Genomic DNA, 12,775 nt, shown 5'->3' on the forward strand with positions numbered 1-12,775 from the left:
ACTAGAATAATTCAGAGCAACTCTGGGAACTTACTTGTAACTAGGTAGCTTCCCCTTGGTTTCTCGTACATAGGAAAGGTAACATTTCCATAAATCAATGTGTAAAACCTTCATAAGGCAGCGCTGAAATAACTGTTTAATACATCAAGAAGACGTGATCAGGATTCCAGACACAGAAATTAGGTTTCTACTTTTAAAGCTACACAAAATGAATTTAAATAGCCCCTCTAATTACGATTGAGATTTATAAGGAAGAATAAGTTAAACTATTCATTCTTATGCTTAAAGCATCTCCATGCTATGCAAGGGAACTGGAGAGAATTAAGGAGAGAATTCCCCCTGCACATTTCACTGATTAGAGCTTGGCAGCAACAAGTCAACTTTAGTGCTACTTTTTATCTGTGTTTCACATTCAATGACAGCTACAGAGTTTTTTCAATCTGATTTAGCCCAATCACAAGGTACTTGTTCTTGCTATAGAGATATATTACATATATTAATATGACTCACCTTTTCCACCTTGTCATAATTTTTTGCTTTAATCTATAGGGAAGCAGAGAAAAAACAAATCACTTAAGAAACTATTTTAGAATAGTAGGAATATATTCTTCATACAGTACTATAGCGTTCCAGTTTGTACTTTGTCTGCCTAAACTAATTACACCAAAACACCACATAATGTTGTAAAAATATAATTAAAACTACAGAAGTCATGTACTTTGCTGCAAAATTAGCAGTTTTTTTTATTTTTAATTCTTCAATTCCAAAATGTAGGTACCAGGAGGCAAAATTGCTTTCTGGTTTGAACACCCAGACTTAGCCTTTTATTTCAAGGAACCTGATGCATTCAGTGCAGATATAGATTTAGAGCTTCTAGGCCAAGATTTAGTAAAGGGTAAAATACAGTATTTACAGAACTACTAGGCTAATAAATGTATTATACTTGAATATTCATTCCTCAAAGTGCACTTTGCTCCAATCTGCTGATGCTGAATAAGGGAATAATACCCATGGAGAACCTGTTTTTCCACAGCTGCCCCAGCCCCGGTTCCCCCTGGGAGGAGGGAGCAAAGCACACTCACATGCCAGCAGCACTTTCATTCATTCAGACACACACCACAAGGGCAGGGGGTGAAATTCAGACCCCAGCTCAGAGTTTGCCTTTCAGACAGGACAAAGGAAAGCAGGAGACTGATGAGGAGGGCACAGTGGCATCCTGCATGGATTTGTTAGCTCCAGCTGTGGTAGCAGGCTAAGCAATCTCTACAGCCACACCCTGATGACACAAGGAAAATCAACAACACCCTTAAAAGATGCCTTGAAATAGAGCTTTAATGAAGTAAGGACTTGTTATGCTGTCTTGCATTTTTGTAAAGCATCAAAGTCCCCTTTTAAATCTCACTGCTCTTTGTTCACTTAGAGGATTCCCAGCCTTTACTGTGGTGTGAAACACAAGCACCTCTCCATCTCCCCTAGGAGCACGGTGTGAGCAGCAAACAGCACCCTTTGCACCAGGGATTCATGATTTCAGTTTCTATCATTCCCACTCTAGAACACACAGAATTTTTAATAGATGCATCAGGAGACAGGGACTGCAGGAGATCTAAAATAAGTACACCCCGCCTCCTGTTCCCTGAGCGTCTCTACTTCTGCAACAGCCCAGGCCTGAGAGGCTTAAAAGAGCCATCCCCATCTCTCTCACTCCCAAAAAAACATCAGTTAAAAATGAGAGAACTGAAATAATATTGAAAAAAAACTTTATTGGCACACAAGGCAGACTGGACCTTTGTGTCTGGACCATACTTGAACTGGAGCAGTATCCCACCCAGGCTGAAAGAATTCCACACAATCCAGGATGGCAGGAAGGTAAACCTAATTGTGTCTTGCAAAGAGTCCAAAAAAAAAAAATTTCTACTTCTTCCTTCTTCTCCCACTCCCTAAAATCTCCTGCTATCCTTGGCTGAGTGAAAAAGAACAAATGAATCTTGGTTTCTTAGCACACAGGACAGCTGCCTGCACCTTCTTTCCCTTGCACTTAAGTAAAACCTTCAACAAGATAGGCAGGATTAATTATCTTTTTAAACAGAGTGAGACAGGAGATAGTAAGAATTCTTCTGTGAAAATTAAATAATTAATTCATGGCCCTGCCACTGACAAAAGGCATCACCCTCTAGTTATTCAGTAACGGGAGGAAAAATAATTTTTAAGAGCTCAGAAGGAAAAGCTGCAGGCAGAAAGGGCAAAAAATGAGTTTGCCTCCCAGGTGCAGCCAGGAAAACAGTGTCAGCAAGTTTAGTAGCCCCTGGCAGCACTGTCACCAGGCAACATCAAAGGATGGAGCACAAGGAGTATGTATCAATTAGACTGCTTGCACTTCCCAGAACCAAAGACCTTGAAAAGAAAACTACTTTGCTAAGAAAAGAGGTTATAGTCTTTATTTGCATGGGTTATGACTCAAAGCAAAATATCTGCTGTGTGATTATCATATATATCAAAAGCTGCTGACCACTTCTGGACTTCAAGTCAGCGTTCTGTATTTGTTAAATGCACACAAGTGGTTTGGTACCTAAAAATTCAGAAATCTTGGTAGCAGTGGAGTTAGGAGGCTGGCAGGCAGGATTTGTTTAAGAAGAAAAGCAAAGCAATATTGGCCAATGCTTACTGGATCTCTCAATGGAAAAGTGTGGAGGAGGTTTTACAGCGACTCCTGTGAGACATCGAGAAGTTTGATAAGAGGATCCATGTTTACCCCTGAAAGAATTTCCTACCAAGGTCATTGACATAGAAACCAAGAAAGAAAGAAGGATAAAGAAGAGAAACCTGCAACTGCCTATTCCAATAAGCACTTTGTTTGTCTTTCCTGTAAAGGAAGTGTAAAACAAGGAGTTTTGTAAGAATGTGTAAAAAGCATTCATGCCAGAATAAAGACAGGTTTGAAGCCTTCTGAGAATGGAGACTTGCTTTGTATTGTGACTGTCTCAACTATGACAGAAAAGCATCTTTCCTGCAGGAATCTGCCTGCATTTCTTGGCTCACCACTCCCAAGCAAACAGCCCTGCAGCCCTGGCTCAGGGAAAGCCCAGCATCACCCCCAGCAGGGGCAGGTGCTGCCCCCAGGACACGTCACACATTTCTTGGTTTTCCTATGACAGACATTGCAACAGGCACTGATGACATGTGGGAAAGCATTAAAGAACTGACGTTAATACTGTAATTTTGTCCTTTAAAGACAAACATAAAGTCAACTGTAAAGATATTTACAGCAGCTTATGCTCCAGTTTCTAAGGCAGCCAGGATTCCTGTTCTGACTGCTTTAATTCAAGGGGCAGGTCTAATCCTCACAAGCTGACACAAAGGAATGGCTCCACCACAAATCCATCTCCTACTCAATGAGATGAGGGATATCCTCATTCCAAGGTGAAATCCATGTAATGAATGTCTCCCCTCCATCCTTGAAGGCTACACAAAGATTACCCAGTCTGACCAGCTATGCTTGGACATTCCTGTAGCAAAACACACCCGAACCTGCCTTCCTCTGCCTGTGACAAGGAGAAATTCCACTTCCTTTGCTAGAAGAGTAACTTTAGATTTGATGCTCCAAGAAGAAATTTAAGTCACTACTGTATTATCTTTGTGCAAGACGAATTCATAATCTAAGTCAAATTTCTTCCCAGAATACACAATGTAATTCCCTATAACGAGCTTCACAAGCACTGAAGGGCAAAACTTAATCCATAAATTACACAGCACTTCACCCTTTTAAACAGACTTTTACAAGCCACATGAATCATTTATGATTATGCAAGGCAAGTGATTTTGCTAATCTAGAGATGTAATACGTATTTAGTTCTAGTTGTCTGCCAACATGCAACACAAGCCTAAAAAGCATCCATTTTATTTTAACTTCTTCAGCTTTCCATCAAGCTCCTAAGGAAGCACAAGTTAGTAAGGGCCAGCAAGGTTTGATTTATTTCTATATCCCAACTCCATTTTTTTCTAGCAATTGTTGCTTTCCAGGGGAAAAAAAAGATTTTCTCCAGCAGAAAATCTGATGTTCCTTTATTCACTCCCTGCAGCCCTCCCCTTGGTGAGGTAGATCCTCTTGCTCTCTTTACTGCCCCCACTGCCCCTGCACTACTCTCTAAGGTTTTTTAGAGTTTTTCTGGACTTGAAGAGAAACACTCTGTACACCTGAGACTGCAGCAACTGATGAGAGACAAACTGCGAGAGAAAAAAACCACCACAGCTACACAGGTGTTAACTTTTTGAGGATTTTCCTAAAATCTGGTTTTGTTACAAACACTAAAAGGCATGCAACATCCTTAATGTTTGGGGTTTTAAAAAAAAAAATACACAACATCTGTTTCACAGTACAAAATTACAACCAGAGTCTAAATATATATATTTGGAAAAACTGCTTTTGTTTGATAACTGAAGGGAACTCATTGTGAAAACCTAGATCCTTTGACAGTCACACGACTGGGTGTTAGATAAATAAAATAAACATTTTAAAAATAAGACCAGACTACACAAAATTATCACCACTGAATCCATTTGCGTTGACCATTTGCTTTTTTTGTCTTTTACATCTTGATTGTTAGGGTGAAATAATCAACTCCCCACTGTCAAGCACAGTGGGGTGCAGTTTGGGTCTCTAGCAGTACAGAACTGTGGGTGTAAGAAAATACACTCACATTTCTCTGTTTCCAAAGTACAGGCTAGGGACCACAGCAGTTCAAAGTGTTCAGACCACCTCCAAGGAGTGGCATTTGAAAGGATGGAGCTGCTAATTCTCTGTTCTATCTTCAGCACATTCAGCCTTTTGCTGTTTGCTGGGGATCCCAGTCAGTGAGTAATTGTGTGAGCACTTAACGTGACAAACTCCTTTTGCTCCAGCTCAGGGAACAGCAATGGCCTTTGCAAACGGCAACCCAAGCTCTGCCCAGGCCCATGAAATGCAGAAAAAAGGCAGGGTTAACACTGCACCTCCCCATGGTCATTAACCCAAGGAGGCTGGACTATCACTGTCTAAAAATCTGGATGCAAAACTATTTTTTTTATGCATATATTTAATTTGTGTCAGATATTCCAAATCCTTTCTTTAAAAACATTAGCATGTGACTGCAGATGCAATTTTTGCATATATTGTTTTGCTACAATTTGTCCCAGATAAGACTTGAATTATTAGGTATTTCTGCTGTCTTCATTCAGAGTTTTAATATTCCCTGTGAATATACAGCTTTTATCCTGCTATTAGTAAAGCCTGCAAGGAAGAGATAGAGTACACTGACCAAGGGAAAACTCATTTTCTCAAAAGGCAGCAAGATGAGATTCTACATGTTTTCATTTAGAACTGTAATTTTCTACATTCACCTGCTTATACATTTAAATTTCAAAGTCTGCCATAAAAGTTCCTTAAAATTATTCTAAATTAAATGCCTCCAACTACTATTTACAAGGACTATTTCTAGAGCTTCCAGAGCCATAGCATCAAAATTTATAAGTCATGTTGTTTCCACTAGATATATCACATGAAAAACAGGATTCACTCACAGCTGCCAAAAAACCCAGCTGTAATGCAGAGGGGGGAAAATCCCCACTGTCTTGCAATCTGCTTCTGAGGAAACCTAAGAATAGAATATTTCAGTGGGAAGGAATCTACCCTGATCTCCCAATCCAACTTCAGGGCTGACAAGAGGCTCAAGGATGTTCTTAAGGGCTAAATTACACCTAAATGTAATTTACATGTCCAAATGACACTTAAACCCCAGCAGGCTCTGGGCATTGACCACCTCCCTGGGAAACCTGTCCCAGTGTTCCACCAGCTTCCTGATCCCCACCATCCTTGAGGTGTCACACACACTATATTTATAGTTAGGTACACTTTCAATTTGCTCACTGTATATATAATAAAAAACTTTACAGTAACTGAGAATACTGGCTCTGCTAATGAAGCAAAGCTGCAGTTCTGTAAATCCAATTATCAGTTCATATCCTGCACACAAAAATAGCTGAACAGACACTTACTGAACAGATAGTGGGAAAGCTGACTTTTAATAGCAAAATTCTGAGACACATTACCAGTTTCAACAGAAAAATGTGGTCATGTCTACAGGAAAAATGATAATTAGGAAATGAAGGGCAGCAATTTTCATAAGGAGCTAAGTGGCAGCAGGAAATGGGGACGGGGCAGTGGCAGAGACAGAGCCACTTCATGCATGGGCAGTAATAGGCAAGACTGCTCCTCACTCTTTTAACTTCTTGAAAATTCTCATTACAGCTTCATCACCCCAAGCCTTTAATAAATCCTGCAACAGCCTTGAGAAACAATTAACCACAGCATACCAAGTTAGCACAGTCTACCAACATCTCTCCTCTCAGAGGCAACAGCCTGGAGAATCTCTGCCTGAACATCTCCCTCACTGACTAACTGCAAAAATTAGACTGAAGATTTGAAAAGGCCATTTCTGGAACTGCAAACATAAAACTAGATTTATCTGGAGGTTGGGAAAGAAAGGAACCGAGGGGGCCTGAGGGTGGTGAGGGAGCAGCTCAGAGCAGAAGGCTTCAGAAAAGGGTGCAAAAGAAGAACTTGTGAAATGCCCCTCGGCAGACAGAGTAACATTCCCCAGTTAAAGTGTTAAGAGTCATTCTTAATTAGAAAAACTACATAAACAAATAATTACCACTTAAAAAAAAACTGCAAGTGGAAGACGTCTTTTTGTTTAATCTATTAGACTGAAAGACTCAGTACCTTTAGTTTTCAGATGCATCAGGAAAGGAATCAATCCATAGAAATACTTCAACAGAAAATGCTTAGGTATGAGCAAACTGCATTCCAGAAGTGCAGTATTACATGGAATATGGAGAATATGGACAGCCTCTTTGTTACTTATAGCAAACATTGATCTAGAAGTGATGAACGATTAATGCATTGCAGTAAATAAACTTTGCTGCTAATAATATAGTTTGGAATATAAAAGAACTACCTACATCATCTAATTGCTAAATAGCTGCTCTAGTGTAACGGGAAAATGCTTCACTAACAAATATGAGCTCAGAGAGAGAGCTACTAAAATAAGCAATTGTGCTTCAGTTTACACCTTAGTGCAATTTGATTAATTTTCTATTAAATAGAATATTAGAAATAGAAATGGAATTTTGTCTACTTCTATTAAACAGACAAATTTGCAGGAGTAGCATCTGCCCCAACCCCCTTACAAAAAATGCTGGACTATTGGTCCTGCAGGGTGGGCCTTCCTTCATGTTAATATTTTGAAAAGAATGGAAATTTTCAGGCACCACTCTCAAGAGACTAGACAGAGGGTGTACAGAGAAATATTTATTTATAGGCTGCCTTAAAAAAAAACCAACCTGTGGTGACAGAAGTCTTCAGTGATTTTTCTGGTTGGAGAATGATTCTGAATTGCAATCACTGATTTACTCCCTACTTGATTTATTTCACACATCAAATACATATTTTTTGTTTTTAATCTGATTGTAAAAGAGAAGCGATTTCCATTGTGTCTTTTCTCTTTCTTTCTATCTACAGCATCCTACTGTTATCTCTTCTCATTTTGCTTTGGAGTTGTTACTTTCTTTAATGAAAGAACACACTTTCATTAAAAAAACCCCCAAACACATTAAACACCAAACCCATCTGTTATTACTTGCACTGCTGTTCTTCCTGACTGACTGAGCCCCAGTATTGCAAACATCTCTCACAGATTAGCAGTGAAGTGAAGCTGCAAAAACAGCGCTTTTAAGTCATGATAAAAAGCACACTCTGTGCTATTCAAAACAAAAAAGACAGCGTCACTTCTCTTTTACTTTACCACCCTACAGCTCTGACATTTAAAAACTGCCCAGAAATTGGGGGTGAAGAAGAGAACTGCTCCATGTCTAAGTTTTCTTTTCCTGGGAGTCTATTGAACTGGCTGTTCTTGATGAAGCTCCCAGATAGACAGCTCACATCAGCACTGCCAGCTTTTTTTCCTTGCTCTGTTTCTACCCACTCTTTAATATGTTCTCCAACTCAGGAAAACCATTACATTTTTTTATTTAGGCAATCTGCCCATTATGAAATTGAATGTAATATTAGCTGTATGGAGTAATTTACAAATGCTAAGCACCTACTACTTTCTAGCCAGATTCTACTTCATAACCAGATTCTCAATCTCATTTTAATGAAAAGTCAATTTTCAACATGCCCCGTGGCTTGTAATTTCCTCTTCAATTTCACACTCCCTTTAAGCCACAGTGGAAAACACCACCCCACATTCACAGCCCTGCAAACTTGCTTCCTTCCCAACTTAGGCATTTTGGTTTTTCCTGTGTGCTTTAGTTCATTTCTGCTGCTCATCCCTTTCTCAGTCTTTTGTACTTTACAGAAGCAGTGGGATGTTCTAGGATGTGTTTTTGGATAGCTAACATTCCCAGAGCTATTGGGATCCTTTGCAGTTCTCAGGAAGCACGCAAATCAGCAGTGATTCTCCTCCTAGAATGTATTTTTTATCATTTAACTCTCAAATTATAGGACTCAAAAGCACATCTAGCACCCATATATTGCAAGATAATCACTAACATGACAAAATGCAATGAGATAAAGAAATTAAAGATTTGAAGTCTTTGCTGTTGGCCAGATCACTGAAGTTAAAAAGTTTTATTAAGATGGAAGTCTAAAGCCAAGATATTGACCCATCTCATTTGGCTAGAGATCCCTAATTTGTAAAATCAGACAAATGTCACCATTTGTCTACTTCAATTGCTTTTCAAAAGAGAACAGTCCCTCAGAAGGGCCTTGGAATTGAACACAGGCACTCCTCTAATGCTTTTTTCAGCTGATTTAATAAGATAATAGGCACCAGTGCCTGTTATCTGAGGAGCACAGAGCAGTCTGCCAGTGCCACCAGACAGGCTCTACCCCATAATCCAAGCTGGACATTCCTTGCTACACTCAGACCTAAACACAAGGCAGGGATCAGACCACTGCAACAGATTACGTGGAATAAAGGGTATGTGAGGCATCACTACCGAGGGAAAAAAGCCAATTGCTCCTCTCACACGTTTCAAGGCTGTGACCTAAGATGTCATTTATTAAGACTCTTAATTTGAAATCATTGTGTTTTCTCATGTCTATCAGAAATCAGTGTCCATTACAGTAATGTACAGCTATTTAAAAAAAAATCATTCCTGCTTTCATTTTGTTACCCTCAAATTTTTAAAGAAAATGGCAGTTTACTATGTCATTTGAGGTTATAGCTGGGAAAAATGGGTGTTTTAGGGGGCACTGAGTTCCCCGTTAGATTTATAGTTTTATAATTTCTCACTATACTCATCACATGCCTACAATTTTTACACATTCTTTTCAGATGAAAAGGGTTTGCACAAAAGGGCAGAAAATAGTAAATTTGATAAGCATATTTTTTTCCAAACTGTCAATTATAGTGTTTCAGAGAATTTGTTTTAGTAAAATATGGCTATCAAATAATAATAATTTTTATGGAAGAAATCTCTGTTCATTCACCAAGCGTATGTTAAAAGTACACTTGAGCAATTTACAATTTCAAAGAGATCTTACTTCTTCAAGAGATCCTAGAATATAAAATGTTTAAAAAGCTACACATCTGTAAGGCAGCCTCTACAGGGACTTAGCAAAAAGGGCTGATAGCCCAAATGAAGATCTCATAAGACCAGAAAGAACTGCTGCCCTTTTGAGTGGTCAAATTCATTCAGTGGCCATGCATTCATGGCTCACATTTTCTAGCATGGAACTGGTCTCAGAAAGGCTCTCCCCAGTAAAGCCAGCCAAACAAGCAATTCTCCTAAGGAAAAGGAATACAGGCTACTCAAAGAGTAAAAAATAGTACTAGAAGATGTAATTATGTCATACAGCATAATCTTCTTACTCTCATAATATTAGCACAAGACCAGCTTGGCCTGTTAGCAGAGAATAAATTGTTCTTAATATTTTGCCTCTGTTCTTAGAACATAAAGAGCAATTTTCCAATAATTTGTAGCAGAAATGGCCCAGAGAATGGTTCTCAAAACCATTAGACTGATCTTCAGCCCCCAAAAGTGCCTAAGGGCTCTCATGTCTGACCACACAAGCCAGCTGTCTCATCACAGGAAACCATAAATCAGAAATCTCAAAGTTAATAGTCCAGAATAATGCTCAGGCACAAGTAATTCTCTGCAACTGCAGCCCAGCATTGATTTGCAGCTGACAAGATGTTGTTTATTGTACATTGCATTACAAAATAAACCCTAGCAGAGGTAACCCACTAATCCCAAACCAAGCACACTTCAACTGCAGTGCTATGAAATGAATCTTTAAAGGAAGGGATGTGGTTCCTGGCGTGGCCATGGACTTCCTAGGAAATCATTAAGAAACAGGATTACGTCAATCATTTACTAAACCAGGGTAATAATCTGCCTCAGATGATGACTGAGCTGCTTTTGGTTTACAAGAATGAAGTTCAGGGAAGTTATTTTTCTAATATAGGCAGCTGCCCTCATCAGAAATCTTTAATGTCTGTCAGAAATCAAGGGAATTCCCCCATGTCGTCTTTGAAAATGCACATTCTTAATCATAATTACTGGGGAACCTCATCTATAATATTAAATTAATATTGGAAAAGGAAAGAGTCATCACAGAATTAAACACCCAGATTTTTGTCTTTTGGCCATGAAGAGAAAACAGAATTCACTATAAAAACAGCACTCAGTGGTGAAACAGTTTCCTTCAAGATAGGAGTTTTACTGCAGGGTCTCCTCCATATCTAGCTACCACATCTGCACTGATCACCAACAACCCAATGCAAAACCACATGAACAATGCAAATCTTTTTGGTAAAAACTTGATCCAAAAACTTTCCATGGATAGGCTCTGCAAAACTACTATGGATCCTCTTTCCAGAATAGTTGAATTTGAGTGAAATTACTGTCCTAGCTGATGAGACTGCTTGTATTACAAAGCTCTCAAGTTTCTAGAATATGTAAATGCTATACTGCTTTTCCCCTTAAACACTGTAGAGTTTTTTAAGCGGGTTCCTCTTCTCCTTCCCTAAATTTCAGCTTCATGCCCTCAAAGGTTAAAGTTAAGCCTGCTCAACTTCCACTTATGGGAATTTATTCAAAAAACAGGATCAAGACAAAAATATTTGTATAGCTACTTGTAAATCTACAAGTTGATGTTAGTGCTTAGATCACCTAATAAGTGACTTCACACTTGAATAATTGGCTACGTAGAGATGCACTGAAGTTGGAAAATAAAACCACAGATCGCACATTCCCATGCTTACGTGACACTGCCACTGAAAGGTGAGAGGGAATCTCTCACTGAAAGGTGAGAGGGCTCGACACAAGTAATTTAATTTTACAGGGCATCTCAAAATGACTGACACTTTATGTGAGATTCCTGTTTGCTTGTGGGCTTTTTCTATACACTCTGTGCTATCAGAATTACAGGATTAAAACCCATTTAAGTCAGCTGCACTTCTAAGACAAAAGACTTGCAAAGACAATTCATTATGTTGCTCCTATCTGAAATTCACTGGTGTTGGGTTAGCAGAGAGAAGAGCTGCTCTGATGTCAGATTTCAGTATCACAGTGGAGCTAACATTCATTTCCCATGCAGCCTAGGTAGGTGCATTTGCAGCTTATTTCACCTCTTAGGAGGAAGATGAAATGCAGAAGCCCATCATAAAAGCAGTACAGAACCTTACAGCCCTTGTGGCCTAAACAAGAGATGGGACACCACTGACCTCCCAGTTTCCTTCCACCTATCCCCCTCTCAGTATACTGAGAACAAATACCAGGAGTTAGGGTCACATATTTAAGCTAAAGATTCTGATTTGGGAGTAATGAACAGAAACTGGCACAGGTAAACCCCTAGCCTTGCCAAAGGTCAGCCTTGACCCACATGCTAGAAAGAACACCTGCTTACTGACCAGAAATGTGCTACTTTTAGACACCTTTTGTGCAAAACAAATAAATACTGCTGGCAGTTCTGCCCCCTCTGCTAGAGAACACTCACAACAATTACAGCTTCTTTGCAGTAAAGCCTTGTTTGGTACTAATAATCTCATTTCTTTGTTGCTTTTCACAGGGAAAAGTGTATTTTCTTCTGCAGCCCACCACCACCACCATGTGCTGGCCATGCAGAATGAGACACATCCTAGGGAACTGCTGTTTTGAGACAGCAGAACATCTGTTCAGTTTGAAACTTCTCTCCCCTACCCCTCTAACCAAGCATTTTGGGGCTTTTCTGCTATAATTGATCATGCAGAAGCCCATGGTAAAGTGTCCTAAAACTTTCTGCACAAAGGAGCCTCTTCAGGAGATAGACAGCAGGCAATTATTTGATTCAGGACTTGACTTTGACTCCTGGGTTAGGTGCATTGTTATGTAAATACAGAACACATTCAGACAGCACTTGCATTACAGAATGCTGCAAATGCCTGCAAAGAGAAAATTAAAGCATGGTGTTAAAAATGATATGTAGGCTCCCAGCTAATTTAATTTGCATAGAAGCACATGAGGGATCTCAGAAATCTAAGATAGCTCCTTTTTCTTCTATTTTGCTGCCTTAAGCTAGGATGCCAAGAGCAGGTTTGATATAAAAACACCAAGCACATGTCAATACCAAATCAGTCTGTAAAAGGGACACGTAACTAACACAGCAGCTTAACTGGAAGAAAATATTTTGCTAAGTACAAAACAGAGACCTGCTACAAAACATAATGTAAGCCCTCTAAATGGAGAATGTGCAGCT

At 39.3% G+C, this 12,775-nt stretch overlaps 1 protein-coding gene across 4 annotated transcripts in view; it reads right to left on the bottom strand.

Annotated features, from left to right (window-relative positions):
- The window catches only part of CSTF3 (cleavage stimulation factor subunit 3), a 49,523-nt gene that overhangs the window by 15,351 nt on the left and 21,397 nt on the right, over window positions 1-12,775 (bottom strand). For all 4 annotated transcript variants that reach the window (XM_041461760.1, XM_041461761.1, XM_041461758.1 and 1 more), the window contains exons 4-5: window positions 511-543; window positions 35-132 (exon numbers count right to left, since the gene is read on the bottom strand). In XM_041461760.1, coding sequence (XP_041317694.1) covers window positions 35-132; window positions 511-543 — 131 coding nt within the window. The remainder of the gene's footprint in view (window positions 1-34; window positions 133-510; window positions 544-12,775) is intronic.

This window comes from Pyrgilauda ruficollis, unplaced genomic scaffold, assembly GCF_017590135.1.
Source record: "Pyrgilauda ruficollis isolate IOZ18807 unplaced genomic scaffold, ASM1759013v1 scaffold153, whole genome shotgun sequence".
Classification (NCBI taxonomy): Eukaryota; Metazoa; Chordata; class Aves; order Passeriformes; family Passeridae; genus Pyrgilauda; species Pyrgilauda ruficollis.